This window comes from Camelus bactrianus, chromosome 1, assembly GCF_048773025.1.
Source record: "Camelus bactrianus isolate YW-2024 breed Bactrian camel chromosome 1, ASM4877302v1, whole genome shotgun sequence".
In the NCBI taxonomy this organism is placed as follows: Eukaryota; Metazoa; Chordata; class Mammalia; order Artiodactyla; family Camelidae; genus Camelus; species Camelus bactrianus.
The window spans coordinates 104,026,995-104,045,256 of record NC_133539.1 but is presented as its reverse complement, the minus strand read 5'-3'; the positions used below and the strand labels follow the sequence as shown (position 1 = coordinate 104,045,256).

Sequence of the window (18,262 nt, the reverse complement as noted above, 5' to 3'; positions counted from 1 at the left end):
TCACATACCAGGGTATTATTCATACAGTTTACTCACTGCAAAAAGTTTCCTTGAAATAAAGCTAACAACTAGTCAAAGATTTACAAATTTCCTAGTGTGAATCAATTTTTTCACAAGCTCAGTTATAATCTGGGGCGGGGGGAGCGGAGCAGGGGGTGGGACCCTACCCTTCTTAGCTCTGTTTCCATAATACCCAAGTGGTGGTAAAGTCTTCAAAATTGGGATGGTCTCAGGCATTCAGCTTGTGATTGCGAGTATGGACCTTTTTTTGAACCAGAATAAAGTGTTCTTACTCAGAAGTAAGAATGTGTACGTACGTGTGGCTTGAGGGTGGAGGCGTGTGGATATTATTACGGGAGTCTCTAAGGCACCTCTTGGCTCGTTTTGAATAGGGTAGTTTTGAGGTCTGTGCAACTGTCAAATTCCATTCTGTTTTCTTTCCACAGGGAGTTCCCTTGAGCGCTAGAGGTGGAAGTCCGCTGATGGGGACGGGGAGGGGGGCTAATTTCCAGGAGGATTTGGGGATCTCGGAAGGCCCAGGGTTTTCCCTCAGTAGGGTTTTGAGGCTGCACAGAGCCACGACTTGGAGCCACACTTGGCTAGCTCCTGGGCTTTTAGGAGGCCAAGAGGAGCAAAGCCAGGAGGTGTTTAGCGCGGGGAAGCCGGGCTTAGGCGGAGCGGGGGCGGTGGTGAGTGGAGGTGGGGGGGCCGGGGTGGGGCGGGGGCCGGGGTGGGGCGGGGGCGGGGCGGAGAGAGCCAGGCCGAGGCCCAGGGGCGGGGCCAGGCGCGCGGCTCACCCTGGCGGAGGCCGCGGCTGGGCTCCGCCTCGCCCGGCTACGCAGGCGGCGGGGCTGCGGCACAGGCCGGGCGGCACCATGGCGGCGGCGGCGCTTGCTGCTGCGGCGCCTTCTTCCGAAGCGCCGGCGGCGACTGCGACGGCAGAGCCTGAGGCCGGGGATGAGGACAGTCGGGAGGTCCGAGTGCTGCAGAGCCTGCGGGGCAAGATTTGTAAGCGGGGGCCGGGCTGATGGGTCCCACCCGGCGGCGGCGGCGGCCGCGGGGCTGAGGGGGCGGCGAGCGCGCGGGGGTGGCGGCGCCGAGCCGCGCTGGGCTCGCGGGGCCGAGAGTGGCCTGGGCGGTGGCCGGGGCCGGGCGAGGCACGCGGGGAGGGCCGGCACGGAGAGGCTGGGAGGGGGGTGTGTTGGGGGAGGCGTCTCCTGGACGGGGCGGCGTGGGCTGGAGCTGCCCCTGTCCGGAGGGAGTGGAGAGCCGGGAATTTGCCGGGGAAAGGGGGAGGCTCCGGTGGCAACGCTGGCGCGAGGGGCTCGGCCTCGGAGCGCGGCCTGGGTGCGGGGACTCCCCGGCCGGGGGTGCGGCCAGGGGCGCGGGCCGGGGGAGTGAGGAGCTTCCGGCCGCTCTCCAGCGCGGGCCTCCGGGCGGCTGCGGGCGTCGGGAGCGGCCCGGCGCTGGAAGCCGAGCGGTAATTACCCGGAGGTGCGGCCGGAGAATGAGGAGGAGGAGGGCGGGGAAGAGGGGCTGGCCCGAGGGGAGGGGGCTGCCTGTTTCCTGAATCGGGGAGAGGTGGGAAAAGGCGCCCCGAGTTGGAGGAAACGGGTCGCCCTGGGGCTCGGGTGGCCGCCTCGCGGGTGCTCGAGAGTGAGTGCGCCGGGAGGGGCTCGGGCCGGACACCTGTACTCGCCCCATCTCGCTGCGGCGGGGACTTGAATCGAGAGACAGCGTGACTGACAGGGACTTCAGGCAGGATGTAGTGGCTTCCTGTGAGCAGGTCTCGAAACACCGTCATCCAGCCCGCACTTAACCCACTTAATTCCTTTCTTTCTCATGCGTTTAATTGTTACTGTTGTGAGTGAGCCAGTCTAGTTGCCTTCAAATTTTTTCTCAGAGATTCTGCACATTGCTATGGACAGACCATTTGAGTTCAGTCATTTGGACATTTATTTGGCTTCCGATTTTTTCACAGAAACGCCCCCCCCCCCCCGCGCCTTGTAAGCTGTATCAACATAATTTATTTTTGCTTTTATTGAAAATTAGCTTTGCTTTCTTGATTCAGTATCCTCAAATTGGAAACATGCTTTATGTTTCATGTAAATAACCCTTAGTCATGAGGAGTACTTTTCACTTTGTATGAAGAAAACCGAGTTGCATTAAAATGGTTAACAATGCTCTTTCTTGAGCAGGATGTAAAATTTTCCTCTTCCTGAGAAGTGATGTTATTAATTGAGCTTGGGTTTTCCCACTTTTCCTCTTTTCAGGTTGCTCCCACTTTCAAGTATTTGGGATTTTACTAAACCTCAGAAGCAGACATGTTAAATTCTCTCACCTTTTTATTCCCAAAAGTAGTCCGTCCTGGGGCTCTTAAGAGAGTAGAGTTCTTAAAACCTGGGAAAATGACACCAGAGAAGACCTTGTCTATAAGTTCCCAATGTTGAAGTTACCTTCTAGGGTATAAAAGTTTTTCCATATTCAAATTAAGTCTTATGCTTAATATTTGCATACATCTGTTTTAAACATGGGAAAACTATAAATGAATGGGCCAGAGCACCTCCTTGATCTCATTTTCCAAATTTTTACTGCTTTACATTTTAGTGTCACTTGATGCTAGGCAGTGTCGAGCCTCGCTGATTGACTTATCTGCAGGTTATACCGTGGAACTGCATGTACATATGTCTGTCTTGGAATTGAGTTAGGGTTGGGTTGTTTTCAAAAGGACTTAGCTGCCCTGCACTTTCACCTGCTCCATGGCGAAGATAGAACTGTAACTGATGTCACTGTGAGTGAAACTTGGGCCTACAGATTTAAAAAAAACAACAACAACAAAACACAGCTTTGTTTCTACGGTTTAGAGCAACCCCACTACCCAGATTTGGGAGACTGAACATCCACTTGCTGGGAATGATATTACCTCTTTAACTGTAGTTGAGGTATTAACGTCTGTTATCTCAGTTTCTTGCTTTTTGAATTGCTTGGCTTACAGCTCAGGTCATGGAGTGCCTATTTCATAGAAAAAGTGTATTAGGATGCTTGTAGGTGAAGCTTCTCCCCACCTCCCTCTCCTTTTTTTTGTCCTCTTTTTAAGCTGGTGTAATCTAGAGTTGGTTGACTGAGCTTCAGAACCCTGAGAAGAAATGCTGTTTTCTGTTTCCCTGAAACTGACATGTGGGTTTTGCAGGTTGAGGGTTTGGGGGCTGGAAGAGTCATTGTTAGCAGGTGCTACAGTCACAGAAATGGGATGATAGTGCTTCTGACAATGCAGATGTTATGCAGCTTGGGGATGGGGGTAACCCTGTCAGCTTTCCTTTTCACCATGCTGGGAGACTTGGGAGGAAGGCCTGGTAGTGCCCACTAGCCTGGAGATGTGCTGGCAGATTCCAGACTGCTGGTTGAGAGCCTCTGACTTGGACGGTTAGAGATCCACAGAGCTGAAAGTGAGCCTGAAAGGAAACGTTCCTGGATGTGGGCAGACCCCTCACCTCCAAATCATAGCAGCAGAAAATGAGGAGGGATTGATTTATATGTCTCCAAAGTTCTAGAGTAGAACTCCACAACCTTCTTTAGGCATTTGATTCCAGTATTTGTTAGTTTTCCCATATATCCCATCTGATTTTCCCATATACTTCCCATATACTTCACAAGGTGAGATGACAGATTGAAAACCATTTTGTGGTCACTTTCAATCAGCTGACATTAACAAATCCAGTGTTACTGCAGTATTTTAGCTTATATGCCGATCCCCAATTCCCTGAGGTCATATTAGTGCTGTAGGAAATCATGACAGCTCCAGATATTAATATTCAAGAGACAGATTTGGTTTTTGGATCTCCTAGAGTTGTCATATGAACCTTTGATAAAGGAAATTACAGTTGTACTCCAGACTCCATCCTTTGGCTTGAACTCAGTGCAGTGAGTGGCAGGTATGCTAGTCCTTCTGAAGCACTTTGACATTGGCCCCATCCTCCTAAGAAAATCTTTCACAAGTGAAAGACGGGGACTGGGGCTTCTCCTTTATACTTTAAGGCTTCATGCTGCTATTTTGTGCTGTCCTTTTCGGTCACTGCTTTTTGTTAAATTTGCTCTTGTCCAGGTTGTAAAAATGTTGCTCAGAGAGCTCACGCTACCTTATATGTGGGTTTATCTGCTCAAGGGAGACCAGATTGTTAAGGGAGCCAACGAGAATTTGTATGAATATTGAGATGTGTGGTACAGTACGAGATCTGTGGGCCCATGATGTGTCCCAGAACTCACTTGGTCTCCCTGATATTTTTAGATGAAGAGTGATCCAGGGCTGTTTGGAGAAGTAGAATCTGTGGGTATGGTTAAGTGCTTGAGTTTAGAGGTTTGGTCAGGGTAGTCATCTGGGTTTGCTTCTTCACTTAATTTCCAACTTTTGTTAACCCTATTGTGTCTCTGTATTCTCACATGTAAAGAAGAAATAGTAAAAACACCTCTACCTCACAGGATTGATCTGAGGATTCAGTAAATCCCCTACTTTGATCATCTCTCTTTCTCCCCGCAGGAGCTGAATCAGACATGGACCACCTCTTAGGAAGGAGTAAAGTAGGAGATAAAAACTGATGTTTATCTAATGTTCATGCCCAACATGCACTGGCATTTCCTGGTGTATGAAGCTGACTAAAATCAGACCTGAATTCTGTTTCATACATTGTTAATTGTTGTTCATGTGACTTTAGGCAGCTCACTTACTTTTGAGCTTATCTTCCTCCTCTTTAAAATGAGAATAATTCCTCATCACTGTCCATTTTGTACATGTCATTCCCTCCACCCCATATTTATGTCAGGGAACTCCTACTCATCCTTCAAAAGCCTGCGCCATGTAATCTCCTGACCAAAGCCTTCTTTGGGGCACTGCCACCCTGATTCCTGGAGAGAATGTGTTAGGCCTGTTTGGCGTACTGTTTGGTGATCACAACTCATTGTTCATTTCCTTATTACAGCACGTTTTATAGAAATCATTTATTTCCCCCATTAGACTGTGAATTCTTCCAGAATAGAATTTTTTATTCTTCTTTTTTTTTTTTTTTTAACTCTCCAGGTGTCAGCACAGTGCCTAGAACAGAATAGGCCTTTAGAAAATGCTTTACCTCTCACTATGTTATCCTGAGGAGAATTTGAGATATATACTAGATATGAAAGTGGTTTGTAAATTTTACAGCCAAACAAACTAGAAGGTGATAATATTATTAAAAGAAAATGACATGGGTCTGTGGCAGGAAGTTCATCCCTTTAAAAATCACAGTGCCAACTGAGCTTAGGTTTGAAGTGATGCCAAAGTTGCCTCATTAGGAAAAGGATTAAATTTTTCTAAATGCCCTGATTGCTTATTATTAGGGGATTTGAATATTGTTACCTGACCATATTCCATGAATATCGTTACTAATTGGTCCTGAGCCTGTAAAAGAAAAATCTCATAATCACACTGTGTACACATTAAATGTTTTTATTTGCCATGGCAGGTTTGCATTTTTTGGTAATAAAGTATAATCAAAACATTTTATTGACCATGCAGTAGAATTGAGAGGGAGAGATTAAAAAGAGTTTATTCATGCTAAGAACTCATTATTATCAGATATTTGAAATGAGATGGGTTATTTAATAAATTAATAGAAAGAGGGAGAGATTAAAAAAGGTTTTGTTCATGCTAAGAACTCATTATTGTCAGAAATTTAAAATGAGATGATGAGTTATTTAGGATGGAGGAAGAATCCATCTTTCAGAGAGATACAAATGAGAGAAAGGGGTTCTTTGTAAAAGTTCACAGAGCACTCTGCTAATCATTTGGTCTGAGGAAGGCAGGAGGTAAACCTCAATGAGTTCATAGATTTTTTTGTAACTTAGAACTCTTTGAATAGACTCTAAGAGACTGGAACTAATGTAGCTGAAATAAAACTATCGTTTTATCCTTTAATCGTAGATGCTAATCCTATTTCTTGTTAATGTGCTTTATGAAATTATTTGACAATAATATCAGATTATATGTTTTATCTACTAATGAAGTTCTATGCACTTTTGAGAGCAGCTGACAGCTTTGTTGTAATCAATTAATGTAAATTAAGAGACTTTATGTATATTAAGAAATTTCTGTATCTTTAGTTTTATATGTCATTATTGTCATCAAAAATCCCTAGCTAAAATAATATACCTTATAAGGTTATACCAGTACACATGCAAACATCAGTGAACAATAATTGACAAATCTGTTACTGTGAGCTTGGTTCTAAGAATATTCTTAATGACAAAATGACTTTGGGCAAATTCTTTAACTTTGCTGAGCTTCTGTTTTCTTACTTGTAAAATGAGAGGTTTGGATGTGGACTTTAACATCCCTTCCAGCACAAAGTCTTTGACTATTACCTTTTGAACCATTTTTTTAAAGACAGTGTATCAGATGCTTTTCTTTTAAAGCTCAAATGTAGTATGCTTATTTTGCGTAAATCTAAGATGTATTATATAAGATTGTTTGAATCCTAACAACATTTTTTTCCTGTGACCATTAATTTCTTCAGCAATACGCAATAAATGTCTGAGTGTCTGTTAGGGCACTAGCCTCCTGGAATGTGAACTGGGCCTAAGCAGTGAATGAGATGAAAAAGTTTCTTCCTAGTTTGTCCTAAAGCAATTGTTGCTTTTAGGCACCTGTATTCTTAGAGATTTATAGATGTTTAGAGCTGGAAGATGGAGAACATATCTTGTTCAGTCCTATCATTTTACAAATGATGAAGTTGAGGCTCAGAGACTCCAGTGTCACACAATTAATGGCCTGTTGGGCACTAGTACACTAGCAGAGTTTTTGCTAAAATGCTACATAGAATGAATTCATACAAATGTACTGTGTTTAATATATGAAGATTATACTGCTTATCTAGTGGTATATCCAGAAGTAGTAATATTGTGCCATCTACACACTCATCTGTTCCTTTTGAAGAACTTTGTGACGTGATTAGGATTCGTGATGAAACTACGGTTGTAAGCTCAGGGGAGATTGAGCCTGGGTATTTACCTGTTTGTCTCATGCTCTAACTCAGCTGTTTTCAGATCTGACTGCCCATCAGTGTCACCTGTGAACTTAAAAAATTTGATGCCCAGGCCCTACTCCATACCTACTAAATCAGTATCTGGGGTGGTACTTGGACATCTGTAGGTTAAAACATCCCACAGGGGTTGAAAATGGGCAGCTAGGGTAGTGAACCTCTGCTTTTGTGCATTGAACAGACTAGCCCCCAACTAGCTGAATAGTAGCAACCTGCTGTGCATGACTGTTTAAAGAGTACCAATAGAAAGTTTGGTGTGACATAAGGGTGGTTCAACAGACACAAATCAATCAATGTAATACATCCCACTGACAAGAGAAAGGACAAAAACCACATGATCATCTTAATAGCTGCAGAAAAAGCATTTGATAAAATTCAACACCCATTTATGATAAAAACTCTCACCACAGTGGGTATAGAGGGAACATAACATAATAAAAGCTATAAATGACAAACCTACAGCCAGTATAGTACTCAATGTGAATAACTCAAAAGCTTCCCACTAAAATCTGGGACAAGACAAGGCTGCCCACTATCACCACTCCTATTCAACATAGTCTTGGAAGTCCTAGCCACAGCAGTCAGGCAAGAGAGAGAAATAAAAGGGATCCAAATTGAAAAAGAAGAGGTAAAAGTGTCACTATATGTAGAAAACCCTAAAAGGTCCACACAAAAACTACTAGAACTGATTGAAGAATTCAGCAAGGTAGCAGGTTACAAGATTAACATTCAAAAATCAGTTGCATTTCTTTACACTAGCGATGAATCAACAGGAAAAGAAAGTAAAGAAATAATCCCCTTTCAAATAGCACCCAAAGTAATAAAATACCTAGGAATAAATCTAACCAAGGAGGTGAAAGAATTATACACGGAAAACTATAAAGCAGTGATTAGGGAAATTAAAGAAGACATAAAAAACTGGAAAGATATCCCATGCTTCTGGATTGGAGAAATCAATATTGTTAAAATGGTCATACTGCCCAAGGCAATCTACAGATTTAATGCAATCCCTATCAAATTACCCAGGATATATTTCACAGAACTAGAACAAATCATAATAAAATTTATATGGAATCACAAAAGACCTAGAATTGCCAAAGCATTACTGAAGAAAAAGAAAGAGACTGGAGGAATAACCCTCTTCAGACAATACTACAGAGCTACAGTAATCAAAACAGCATGGTATTGGTACAAAAACAGACATATGGACCAATGGAACAGAATAGAGAGCCCAGAAAGAAACCCACGAACTTTTGGTCAACTAATCTTTGACAAAGGAGGCAAAAACATACAATGGAATAAAGATAGTCTCTTCAGCAAACGGTGTTGGGAAAACTGAACAGCAGCACATAAATCAGTGAAGCTAGAACATTCCCTTACACCATACACAAAAATAAACTCAAAATGGATCAAAGACTTAAACATAAGACAAGATACAATAAACCTCCTAGAAGGAAATACAGGCAAAACATTATCTGACATACATCTCAAAAATGTTCTCCTAGGGCAGTCTACCCAAGCAATAGAAGTAAAAGCAAGAATAAACAAATGGAGCCTAATTAAATTTACAAGCTTCTGCACAGCAAAGGAAACCATAAGCAGAACAAAATGACAACCTATGGAATGGGAGAAAATTTTTGCAAAAGATGAAACTGACAAAGACTTGATCTCCAGACTATATCAGCAGCTCATACAACTTAATAAGAAAAAACAAATAACCCAATCCAAAATTGGGCAGAAGACCTAAACAAACAATTCTCCAAGGAAGAAATAACAAATGATCAATAGGCACATGAAAAAATGCTCAATATCACTAATTATCAGAGAAATGCAAATCAAAACTACAATGAGCTATCACCTAACACCAGTCAGAATGGCCATCATTCAAAAGTCCACAAATGACAAATGCTGGAGGCTGTGGAGAAAAGGGAACCCTCCTACACTGCTGGTGGGAATGCAGTTTGGTGCAGCCACTGTGGAAAACAGTATGGAGATTCCTCAAAAGACTAGGAATAGACTTACTATATGACCCAGGAATCCCACTCCTGGGCATATATCCAGAAGGAACCTTACTTCAAAAAGTCACCTGCACCCCACAGTGTTCATAGCAGCACTATTTACAATAGGCAAGACATGGAAACAGCCTAAATATCCATCGACAGATGACTGGATAAAGAAGAGGTGGTATATTTATACAATAGAATACTATTCAGCCATAAAAACCAACAACATAACGCCATTTGCAGTAACATGGATGTCCCTGGAGAATGTCATTCTAAGTGAAGTGAGCCAGAAAAACGAAAGAAAAATACCATATGAAATAGCGCATGGGTGGAATTGAAAGAAAGGAAGGAAAGAACGAAGGAAGGAAGGAGGGAGGGAAGGAAGAAAGGGAGAAAGAAATGAACATAAATACAAAACAGAAATAGACTCATAGACATAGAATACAAACTTGTGGTTGCCAGAGGGGAGAGGTTGGAAAGGGACAGACTGGGAGTTCGAAATTTGTAGATACTGACGGGCATATGTAGAATAGATAAACAAGATTATACTGTACAGCACAAGGAAATATATACAAGATCTCGTGGTAGGTAGCTCACAGTGAAAAAGAATGTGACGAGGAATATATATATGTTCATGTATAACTGAAAAATTGTGCTCTACACTGGAAATTGACACATTGTAAACTGACAACAACTGAACTAAAAAAAATTTGGTGTGATCACAGGGAGGTTTTAATTTGATTACTTTTTAAGGTTTATTTGTTTATTTGATTAGATAATACAAATATTTGGTACAAAATTCAAAAGATACATAAAGGTATACGTTAAAAAGTTTTGTTACTTCTTTTGTCTCCTAGCCATTACCTTTCCAGAAGCAAGCATTGCTGGTTTCTTGTGTATCCTTGTGGAGATTATTTAAGCATTTACATTTAAAAGTATGAGTATTAATATCTCTCTCTCTCACCAATATACATATCACAACAAAATACACACATTGTTTGTATCCTGCTTTTTTATGCTTAACAGTAATAGCTTGAAGATTTTTCATAAATAAATAAATAGGGGAGCTGCCTCATTTTTTAAACAGCTGCATAAAATTTCATCATCTGGATGTACCACAGTTTATTTAGCCAGTCCCCTGTTGATGGACATTTAGCTTGTTTGCAATCTTTGCTATTATACACATTATTGCGGTAAATAATCTTGTAGGCATGTCATTTTTAATATGAATACACGTGTCTGTAGGATAAATTCTGGATGTTAAACTGATGAATTGGATGGTATGTGCATTTTCATTTTGGAAAGACAGTGCCAAATTGCTTTTCATAGAAACCGTAACAATTTATGCTCCCACCAGCAATGTTTGAATGTCCATTTCTTAATACCCACATAGTGAATATTTTAAAACTTCTTGATCTTTACTGGTCTGTAAGATGAAAAGGAATACCTAATTTTTAGTTTTAACTCACAACTTCTAAATGAGGTTGAGGATCTCTTCATATTTTTCAGAGCCATTTTTATTTCCATTTTTTTGGTGAAATTGATTATTTGGTTTGCCTTTTTTTTCTGCTGAATTACCAGTCTTCTTACTGATTTGTGGGAATGCTTTATGCAGTGAGGAAGTTAGCTTTTTTTAGTGGAAAGATGTTTTTTAAATTTAGATGCTTTGGCTGATGTCTGTGTTTATTCTTGAGGAGAAGTTGGTTGTAAGATCCAATGAGCGCAGTCTTTTGTTGGTTTCATCTATTTATATAATTTCTGATATTAGAATAGAAGTGGAAAAAGAACTGTTTGAGGAAAAGTAAGTGAAGACTTATAAATAGGAGTTAAAAGATAAACAATAGATTGGGAGAAGATATTTGTAGCAAATCCTACAGACAAAAAGAAAACACTTATATAACACTTATTCTGTGCCAGGCACTGTTTTAAAGTGTTTAAAGAATGTTAACTAATTTTATCCTTATGGTAACTCTGTAAGTACAGTTATTATCCACATTTTTACAGATTAGGAAACTGAGGCATGGAGTAGCTAAACTAAATTAACTTGCCAAGATCAGAGAGCTAGTGAGGCATGGAGCTGTCATTCAGACTGGGCAGACTGGCTCTGTTGCTTGTAACCTTCCATGCCATGCTGCTACCTGTTAGTATTCAGAATATTGAAAAAGTTCATCCGAATTTTAAAAAAGAAAAGACCACTAAAAAAAAAAATTAAAGGTTATGAAAAGGAGATTCAAAAGTCTAGTAAACATAAGAAAATACTGGTAAGGTTTAACAAAAATTAATCAGAGAAATACAAATTTAAAACATTAATCAGTTTGTGAAAAAAGAAAAGGTTGTTAATTTTGGTTTTAATTTAACAAGAAAAGCTTGTTAAATTTGGTAAGGGTTTAGGGAAACAAGTAGTTTCTTCACTGTTGCTGTGAGTTTAAATTGGAAAGCAGCGTTAGAGAGCATTTTGGCAGTATCTGTTAAAAATTTAAAAGTATATTCTCTATTCATTTCTACTTCTGTCTATCTGCCCTACAGAAACACTTGTGTATTTGCAGAAGATGCATATACAAAGCTGTTTAATGTTACCTTGTTGGTAAAACAAAACAATTAGAGGCAACTTAAGTGTCCATTCATAGGAAATGGCTAAATAGTGTGTTCATATGCATATTCTATAACAGCTAAAAAGAATGAGATGTATCTATACTATGAAAGAACCTCAAGATGTACTGTTGAGTAAAAAAAAAAGAAAAAGCCAGTTGTTAAGGTGATATGTGTTGTTATTCTACGTGTTTTATTTTCTCTAACGTATATGGGAAAATGCACAGTGAGAGGTTTGAAAAGATGAACGACATTGGTTTTGTCAGTGGGGACAAAGGGAATTAGCCTTATAATGGTTTACTTTCCTAGAGAGTGTATTTATGTATGAGCTATGTTATCAAAAATGACTATTTGCATAAATGAATTTGATGCAATATTAGTCGTGTAACCAAATGTTAGGCTTGGTAACATTTTGAGTGCACACAGAAATAAAGTCAACTTTTCTGTCAGTTTTTTGGATAGTTTTTAATTTTAATATAACTTCACACACACACACACACAGTGTTAGAATAGTACAGTGAATTCCCATATGCTCTGCCTGTTTTTACAAATTGTATTCGGAAAGTTGACTTTAAGAAAATTCAGTGTTTTTTTTTCAGAGGAATATAGTGAAAGAAAAATTTTGATCCCTTCAAATATTATAACATTTGTGTGAGTGGTACAGCACCTCTTAGTTTTGAATTTGGACAGTTTTATAAAAATACTTCTTGGTGGATGGGGGAAGTAAACTAACATTTATTGAGTATTTACTCTTTTCTAGGTACTATGTTAGGATATGTTGTAAATTATCTCATTTAATCCAATTTCATGAAGAAGTTTGTTATCATTCCTGTTTTAGCAAAGAAGCAGACAGAAAAGTTATTTGTTCAGTGTTCAACGGGGCATAGCCAGGTTATTCAGAACGTCTTTAAGATGCCAAAATCCTTGTCCTTTTCTCTACCAAGTTGCCTGTCAGATGGTATATTGGGAAGAATTGATGAGTACATTTTTGTTATCAAGAAGTTGATAATTGTTCCTAAATTAGTTATGATCTAATGTAATGGGTATTCAATAAAATTAGAATGTTGGAATGCTATAAAAATTTGTCTCTAGTATTGTTTTGAGGAGTCATAAAAAATATTATTCTTCGGTCTGCGTGACTGTGCTCATGTAGGTTTGTCTCTGCATGTTAATGGTTCTCCTAGGGCACACATGTGTGCAAGTGTGCACATATACGTGTACATGCACTTGTGTGGATGCAACTGCTTTATATCTAGGTCCCCCCCCCCTTTTTTAAAAAAGCATTACATCACAATGAGTCCCATTTTGGCTTCCTGGATGCTGTTACCAGGAATAGCAGCCTTATCCCACATACAGCCTGGGTAGGCAGCCCTGAGTTCTGCCACCACTTGATTTGGGCCTTCCATTTGCTTGCCATGCTAGCCTCTCTCTGTCAGCTTAGGAGCCCCTAAGTTTCAGGTGGCTGTAGGCCTATCCTAGGACAGATTTTTACCATATGTGCTTCAGAGTTTGGTGTGCTACTTGAGAAGGGGGCTGTAGGGAGCTTAGGAATCAGCACACATTCAGAACTGAAACCAGAAGTGGGCAAGACAAACCACAGGAAGATCCTGCCTGCAACTTGGTGACGTCTTGCTATAACCCATGGACATTTCCTGGCAATACCTTGCGAAACTTGCCTTTTCATGTGCAGTAGTTTCCTAACTTCTCGTTCTGGACCAAGCTTCAGTCAGAGATGATTAATATGATAGCAGTATAGATAACTGTGATAATTATTGCACAAGACTTGTGTAAAACAGTTGGCCCCTAATTATGTTCTGTAGACTTTCCCACTAAAGAGTTGCATATTACCTAGTAGGGCGTTTTTGAGGAGTTGCCATGGAGTTTATGCTTTAAAACCTTGACTTTATGCCAGGTTTTATAACCACAGAACCATTCTTTGCTCAGAGTCTAAGCTAACCACCTAAAGTATGCTGGATTCCTGGAGTCCTTTGCCCACTCAAGTGCTTGCTCAGTGCTATTACTTGAGTTTTTGTCTTATTGATGCTTGCACAGTACCTTACTTCCATGATGGAGTAGGAGTGTAGTGTTAGTGAAACTTTATTATTCCCTATTTCTTTAACCTCCAGGTCCCAGGTTAATATCATAGTGCCTATTCTTAGGTAGAACCGGATTTCTGATAGGATTTATGTAATGTGTTGATTTTTTCAGATTACCAGTTGAGTGGGATTAGGGAATCTCGGATTATATTTTTCTTTTCTTTTCTTTTCTTTTAAACATTTTTTATTGACTTATAATCATTTTACAATGTTGTGTCAAATTCCAGTGTTCGGCACAATTTTTCAGTCATACATGGACATATACACACTCATTGTCAAATTTTTTCTCTGTGAGCTACCATAAGATTTTGTGTATATTTCCCTGTGCTATACAGTATAATCTTGTTTATCTAGTCTACAATTTTGAAATCCCAGTCTATCCCTTCCCACCCTCCGCCCCCCCGGATGGATTATATTTTTCAAAGATAATTTATCATTTACTGGGAGTGAGAAAAGTTGTTTGACAGTCCAGTTATCTGATCATGCTAATTTATGCATTGGAAAACCCTACTTACCAGTAGCTATTCCAGTAGGCACCATGTGCCTATTGGTGACTCATTCTTTGCCTGAATAATATCACATCTATATCACATATCCAGTGGTGCTTTCAGGGTAACAAGAAAAGGGAGAAATAACAGCTGCGTAACTTTTTTCTCTTCAATAGTTCTTAGGCATCCCTCCCTCCTTTTTTGCTACTGTACACCTGGGGCAATCTGTCATTTCACAGGATGGATGTGAAAGTTTTGGAAGGTCATGTTGATTATGGCAGTTTTTCTCTTCCTTTCTCCATTGAGAACTGTAAAGATAAATGAATGAGAGAGAGCTGTTACCTTGTGTGAGATTTCTTTATTCTCTACAAAGTATTTATTATGTTAGGTACATAGAAATTGATTGAATGATGAATGAAAATGTAGCATGTTGAAAACATGATTTTCTGCTACTTTTGTAATAATCACCTAATCTCTCGGAGCCTCAGCTTCCTCTTGTATAAATTGGTAATATTAGTTATTCTAATCCTACAGAATGTTTGTGAAATGATTGGATGACTTGGTATACTGCTTGCACGTTGTGCTCAGTTAAGTGTGGGCTAACATAAGCAGTAATAATCAGTAAAGTGTATGTTCATAGTTTTTTTGATGAACAGTTTATTTAATATAAATGTGTATCTAGTTCTTGTAGTGTTTAGCAGGTTAAACTGGCAGTAGGTAGCAATATCTGAAAACATTTGAAATCAGAGTTGCCATGTGCTTTTTAAATTTCAGGCGTTACCTCTCAAAATCTTAAAGCTACGGGAACCTAGAAGATTAACTAGTTCAGGGGTTGCAAACACCATTCTACAGAGAGTAGGCATAGTGAGGTAAAGCCAGGTGGGGATTGTTATGATTTCCAAAGAGAGTGCCTGTCTGTAGTTTCTACTCAGAACCATGTTGCCAGGTCTTTGATTATTAAAGAGAAACCAGAAGTATGGATTTGCTTATTATTAACTCTCCCAGTTTCTAGATATTAGCTCCATTTTTTCTAATACTGTGCAGGCCAAATAAAGTTAATTGCTGGCCAGCTGACCCCAATTTGTGTCCCCAGTCTGAAATAGTTCAAAATACTTGTTTTAGACATGTGGGGGCTGAGGTATAGAAAGGCCAGATATTTTTCCATATATTTCCTCTAGTAGAAATGTATTCCTTATGAAATAAAAGTCTCATTAAAAAAATAAATAAGCTCCTCTGGTGTATCCAGTTGTTAAATTATAGATTATCTTTGGTTAGGACCTGATGGCTTGGGTGAAGGGAATTGTGTCAGATGCTAATTTTTAGGAATCTCTGACCAAGGAAGGACATGACTAGTTACTATGTATTGAATGCTTACTCTGTTCTAGGTATTGTGGTAAGGGCTTTACATCAGTTAAGGCTCACAGTAGTCCTGAAGCATTATAATTACCTTTTTTTCATGCAGGAGGTGGAGACTAAGGAGATCGTTAAGTACGAAACTCAAATTGAAACTCAGATCTGTCTCCAAAATGAATTTGCTTAATTTGCTGTACCGTACCAGTACTGTATGTTTTCAGAATTCTGTACACCTTTTATCTTACTGCAAAAATTTAAATTAAACTTTATAAGAAAATTTGAAAGACCTTATGTTAACATCACATAGGATTGTCTTATTTATAATTAGATGGCGTAACAGCATTTCACTTTTACTCTAAACTTGTCAGCATTGAGGCTGTATTGTATTTTTAAGAGTATATTTGATTCATTCTTCCTCCATTTTTTTTTTTTTTGTGGTGTGTATAGATGATTAAGTTTGCATATTTTTGTATCTTTCCCCCATCTGAAGTTCTTAATCCTCTGTTTAGACTGATATTCCAGTTACTAGAACATCATATCCTGAGTCACTCAGGCCAAATTCTTTGAATTTTTTCTGCGTAGTGTCTCTTCCATTTTTCTTTTCCTCCGTTGCCCTTTCATTACCTTAGTTTAGGCTCTGTAACTGTCCGAGTAATTTTCCTGAAGCATGGTTTTGACCACAAGGAACTTTTAGTGACCCGAATTGCTGCCTGAATAAAGTAAAACTCCTTAGCTTAGCATTCCAGGTTCTGTTTGATGCCACCTTTCCTTTTAGTACCTTAGCCCTTCCTATGCCCCTTTCATCTCTCTCTGTGCTCTAGCCAGCCTGAACTATTCACCGCCTCCTCGAAGGTGCTCCTCTTGTTTCCACCTCCCGGACTGGTTCGTGTTGTGCCATACTCCTGGAATGTTCTCTCTCTATCCCCAATTTCTGTGTATAAAAAAAAAAAAAAAAAAAAACTCACTGGAAGAAGTTATTATAAAGATTGAGTGAAATGATATGTATGAAGTCCGTAAAAAACATCTGCTGCGTGTAATACGTTTATTTCTTCAGTAAATGACAGCTATTATTATGACTGAGCTTTCCTCCTACTCCAAATAATCTTTATGTTAGGGTCATCTTGCCCAGGACCCTGGCCCTTTGCAGTTTCTCTTGGGGGTTAATCACACTGGGGTCTGTGTTGGCTCTTCTGTACTTAAGATGTCCTTTGAAATAGATCAGACCTCTCTGAAATACACTGCAGGATCTCTTAGGATAATTTCAGAAAGGAATAGCTGTCTATTCCTCTCAGAGCTGCTGTATTCAGAAAGACATTAAGAGGAATGGAAAGAGTGGGCTTTGGAGTTTGATTTCTGTTAAATCACAGTACCAGCTCTGTAACTGAATTTTTTAAAAATTATAAAAAAGAACAGGAACAGTAATGCTTACATCACAGGGTTGTTGTACAGACCAAATGAGTTATTTGAGAAAATATTTAGCATTGTGTTGGAACATCCAACTGCTTAATAAATATTTATCTTCTTTTCTTATTTATCCCAGTAATATCTCCCTCCAGGGCACAGAAACACACATACAAACTATAGATATAAATGCATGCATGCAAGCAGTCCCCTCTAAAACGTACACATAAGTGCATGTGTGCATATATTCACATTATGTCCGGAAACATGTACACCAGAATCTCTACCCAGTAGCCTGATACTTGGAATTCCAGTCCTAGGTAAAATTTGTATGGTACTATCTGGATTTACTACTGGTGACCTTTGCACAGTCACTGATCTTGTACACAGAGAATTGGCCTTCTTTCTATTTCTGTTAATCTAAGTTATCTTATCAATTTTGATTCCCAGTGGTGTTTATCTTGTTGGTTTAAATTGTTTGCTCTTTGCCAACGACTAAAAGATATTTTCTATAAAACAAATGTCTACCCTCTTTCTTCAGGCATTTATGCAGAGCCTTCCTTGGTTCCCTTCCCTCTGCCATTTCATGTGGTGCCCATTCCTGCTTAATACTAACGTGCTATTTTTACTTATTGATCTTATTTGTTATCTATGTGTCCATCTGTGTTAGCTCAATGAGGACATAATTTTGTCTGTTTTTCTCACTAATGCATCCCTAGCATCTTAGTAGGCACCCAGTAAACATTTGAATGTGTGCATTTCAGAGTTGGTTTGTTTATTTTCAATGTGATATCTGTGTAGTAACGCTATAAAGACTTAAATTTAGTGCTTTTGGTAACTGTATACAGGGGATATTTTCTTTTTAAACCTTTGGAGCAGTTGATGTAGATCAATTTGTATCAAGCTTATAAACTTATAAAAAGTAGTTTATATGGAATTTTATCATTTGCGATGTGGTATTAGAACCTCTTTGCCCATGCTAAAGTTATAAACATACACATACATACACTTATTCAGTAGGTTTTCATTGTCTATTATAAACTAGGCATGATGCTAAGAATTGGTCCTGTCCCTTAGAGTTTGTTTATAGTTCAACGAAGAGACATGTAGCAGTCTCCTTTGCTGGTGGTTCCTTCTTTTAACTCTACTAACGCAAAATGATGGAGAGCTCTGAGGCAAGTCTTCAAATCTCTTTTCATTTTTCTTCACATTTACTTGACATGTGATCCTGTATAGTCTTACGGTTTTATAAATATTGTGTACTT

The 18,262-nt window shown here is 39.5% G+C and overlaps 1 protein-coding gene across 2 annotated transcripts in view; it reads left to right on the top strand.

Moving 5' to 3' along the window:
* The first annotated feature begins 792 nt into the window (after window positions 1–792).
* The window catches only part of RASA2 (RAS p21 protein activator 2), a 112,474-nt gene continuing 95,004 nt past the window's right edge, over window positions 793–18,262 (top strand). Inside the window, exon 1 of one of the 2 annotated variants that reach the window (XM_074370395.1) lies at window positions 793–1,008. In XM_074370395.1, coding sequence (XP_074226496.1) covers window positions 876–1,008 — 133 coding nt within the window. In that variant the 5' untranslated portion in view covers window positions 793–875. The remainder of the gene's footprint in view (window positions 1,009–18,262) is intronic. The other variant, XM_074370401.1, reaches the window with a different exon arrangement.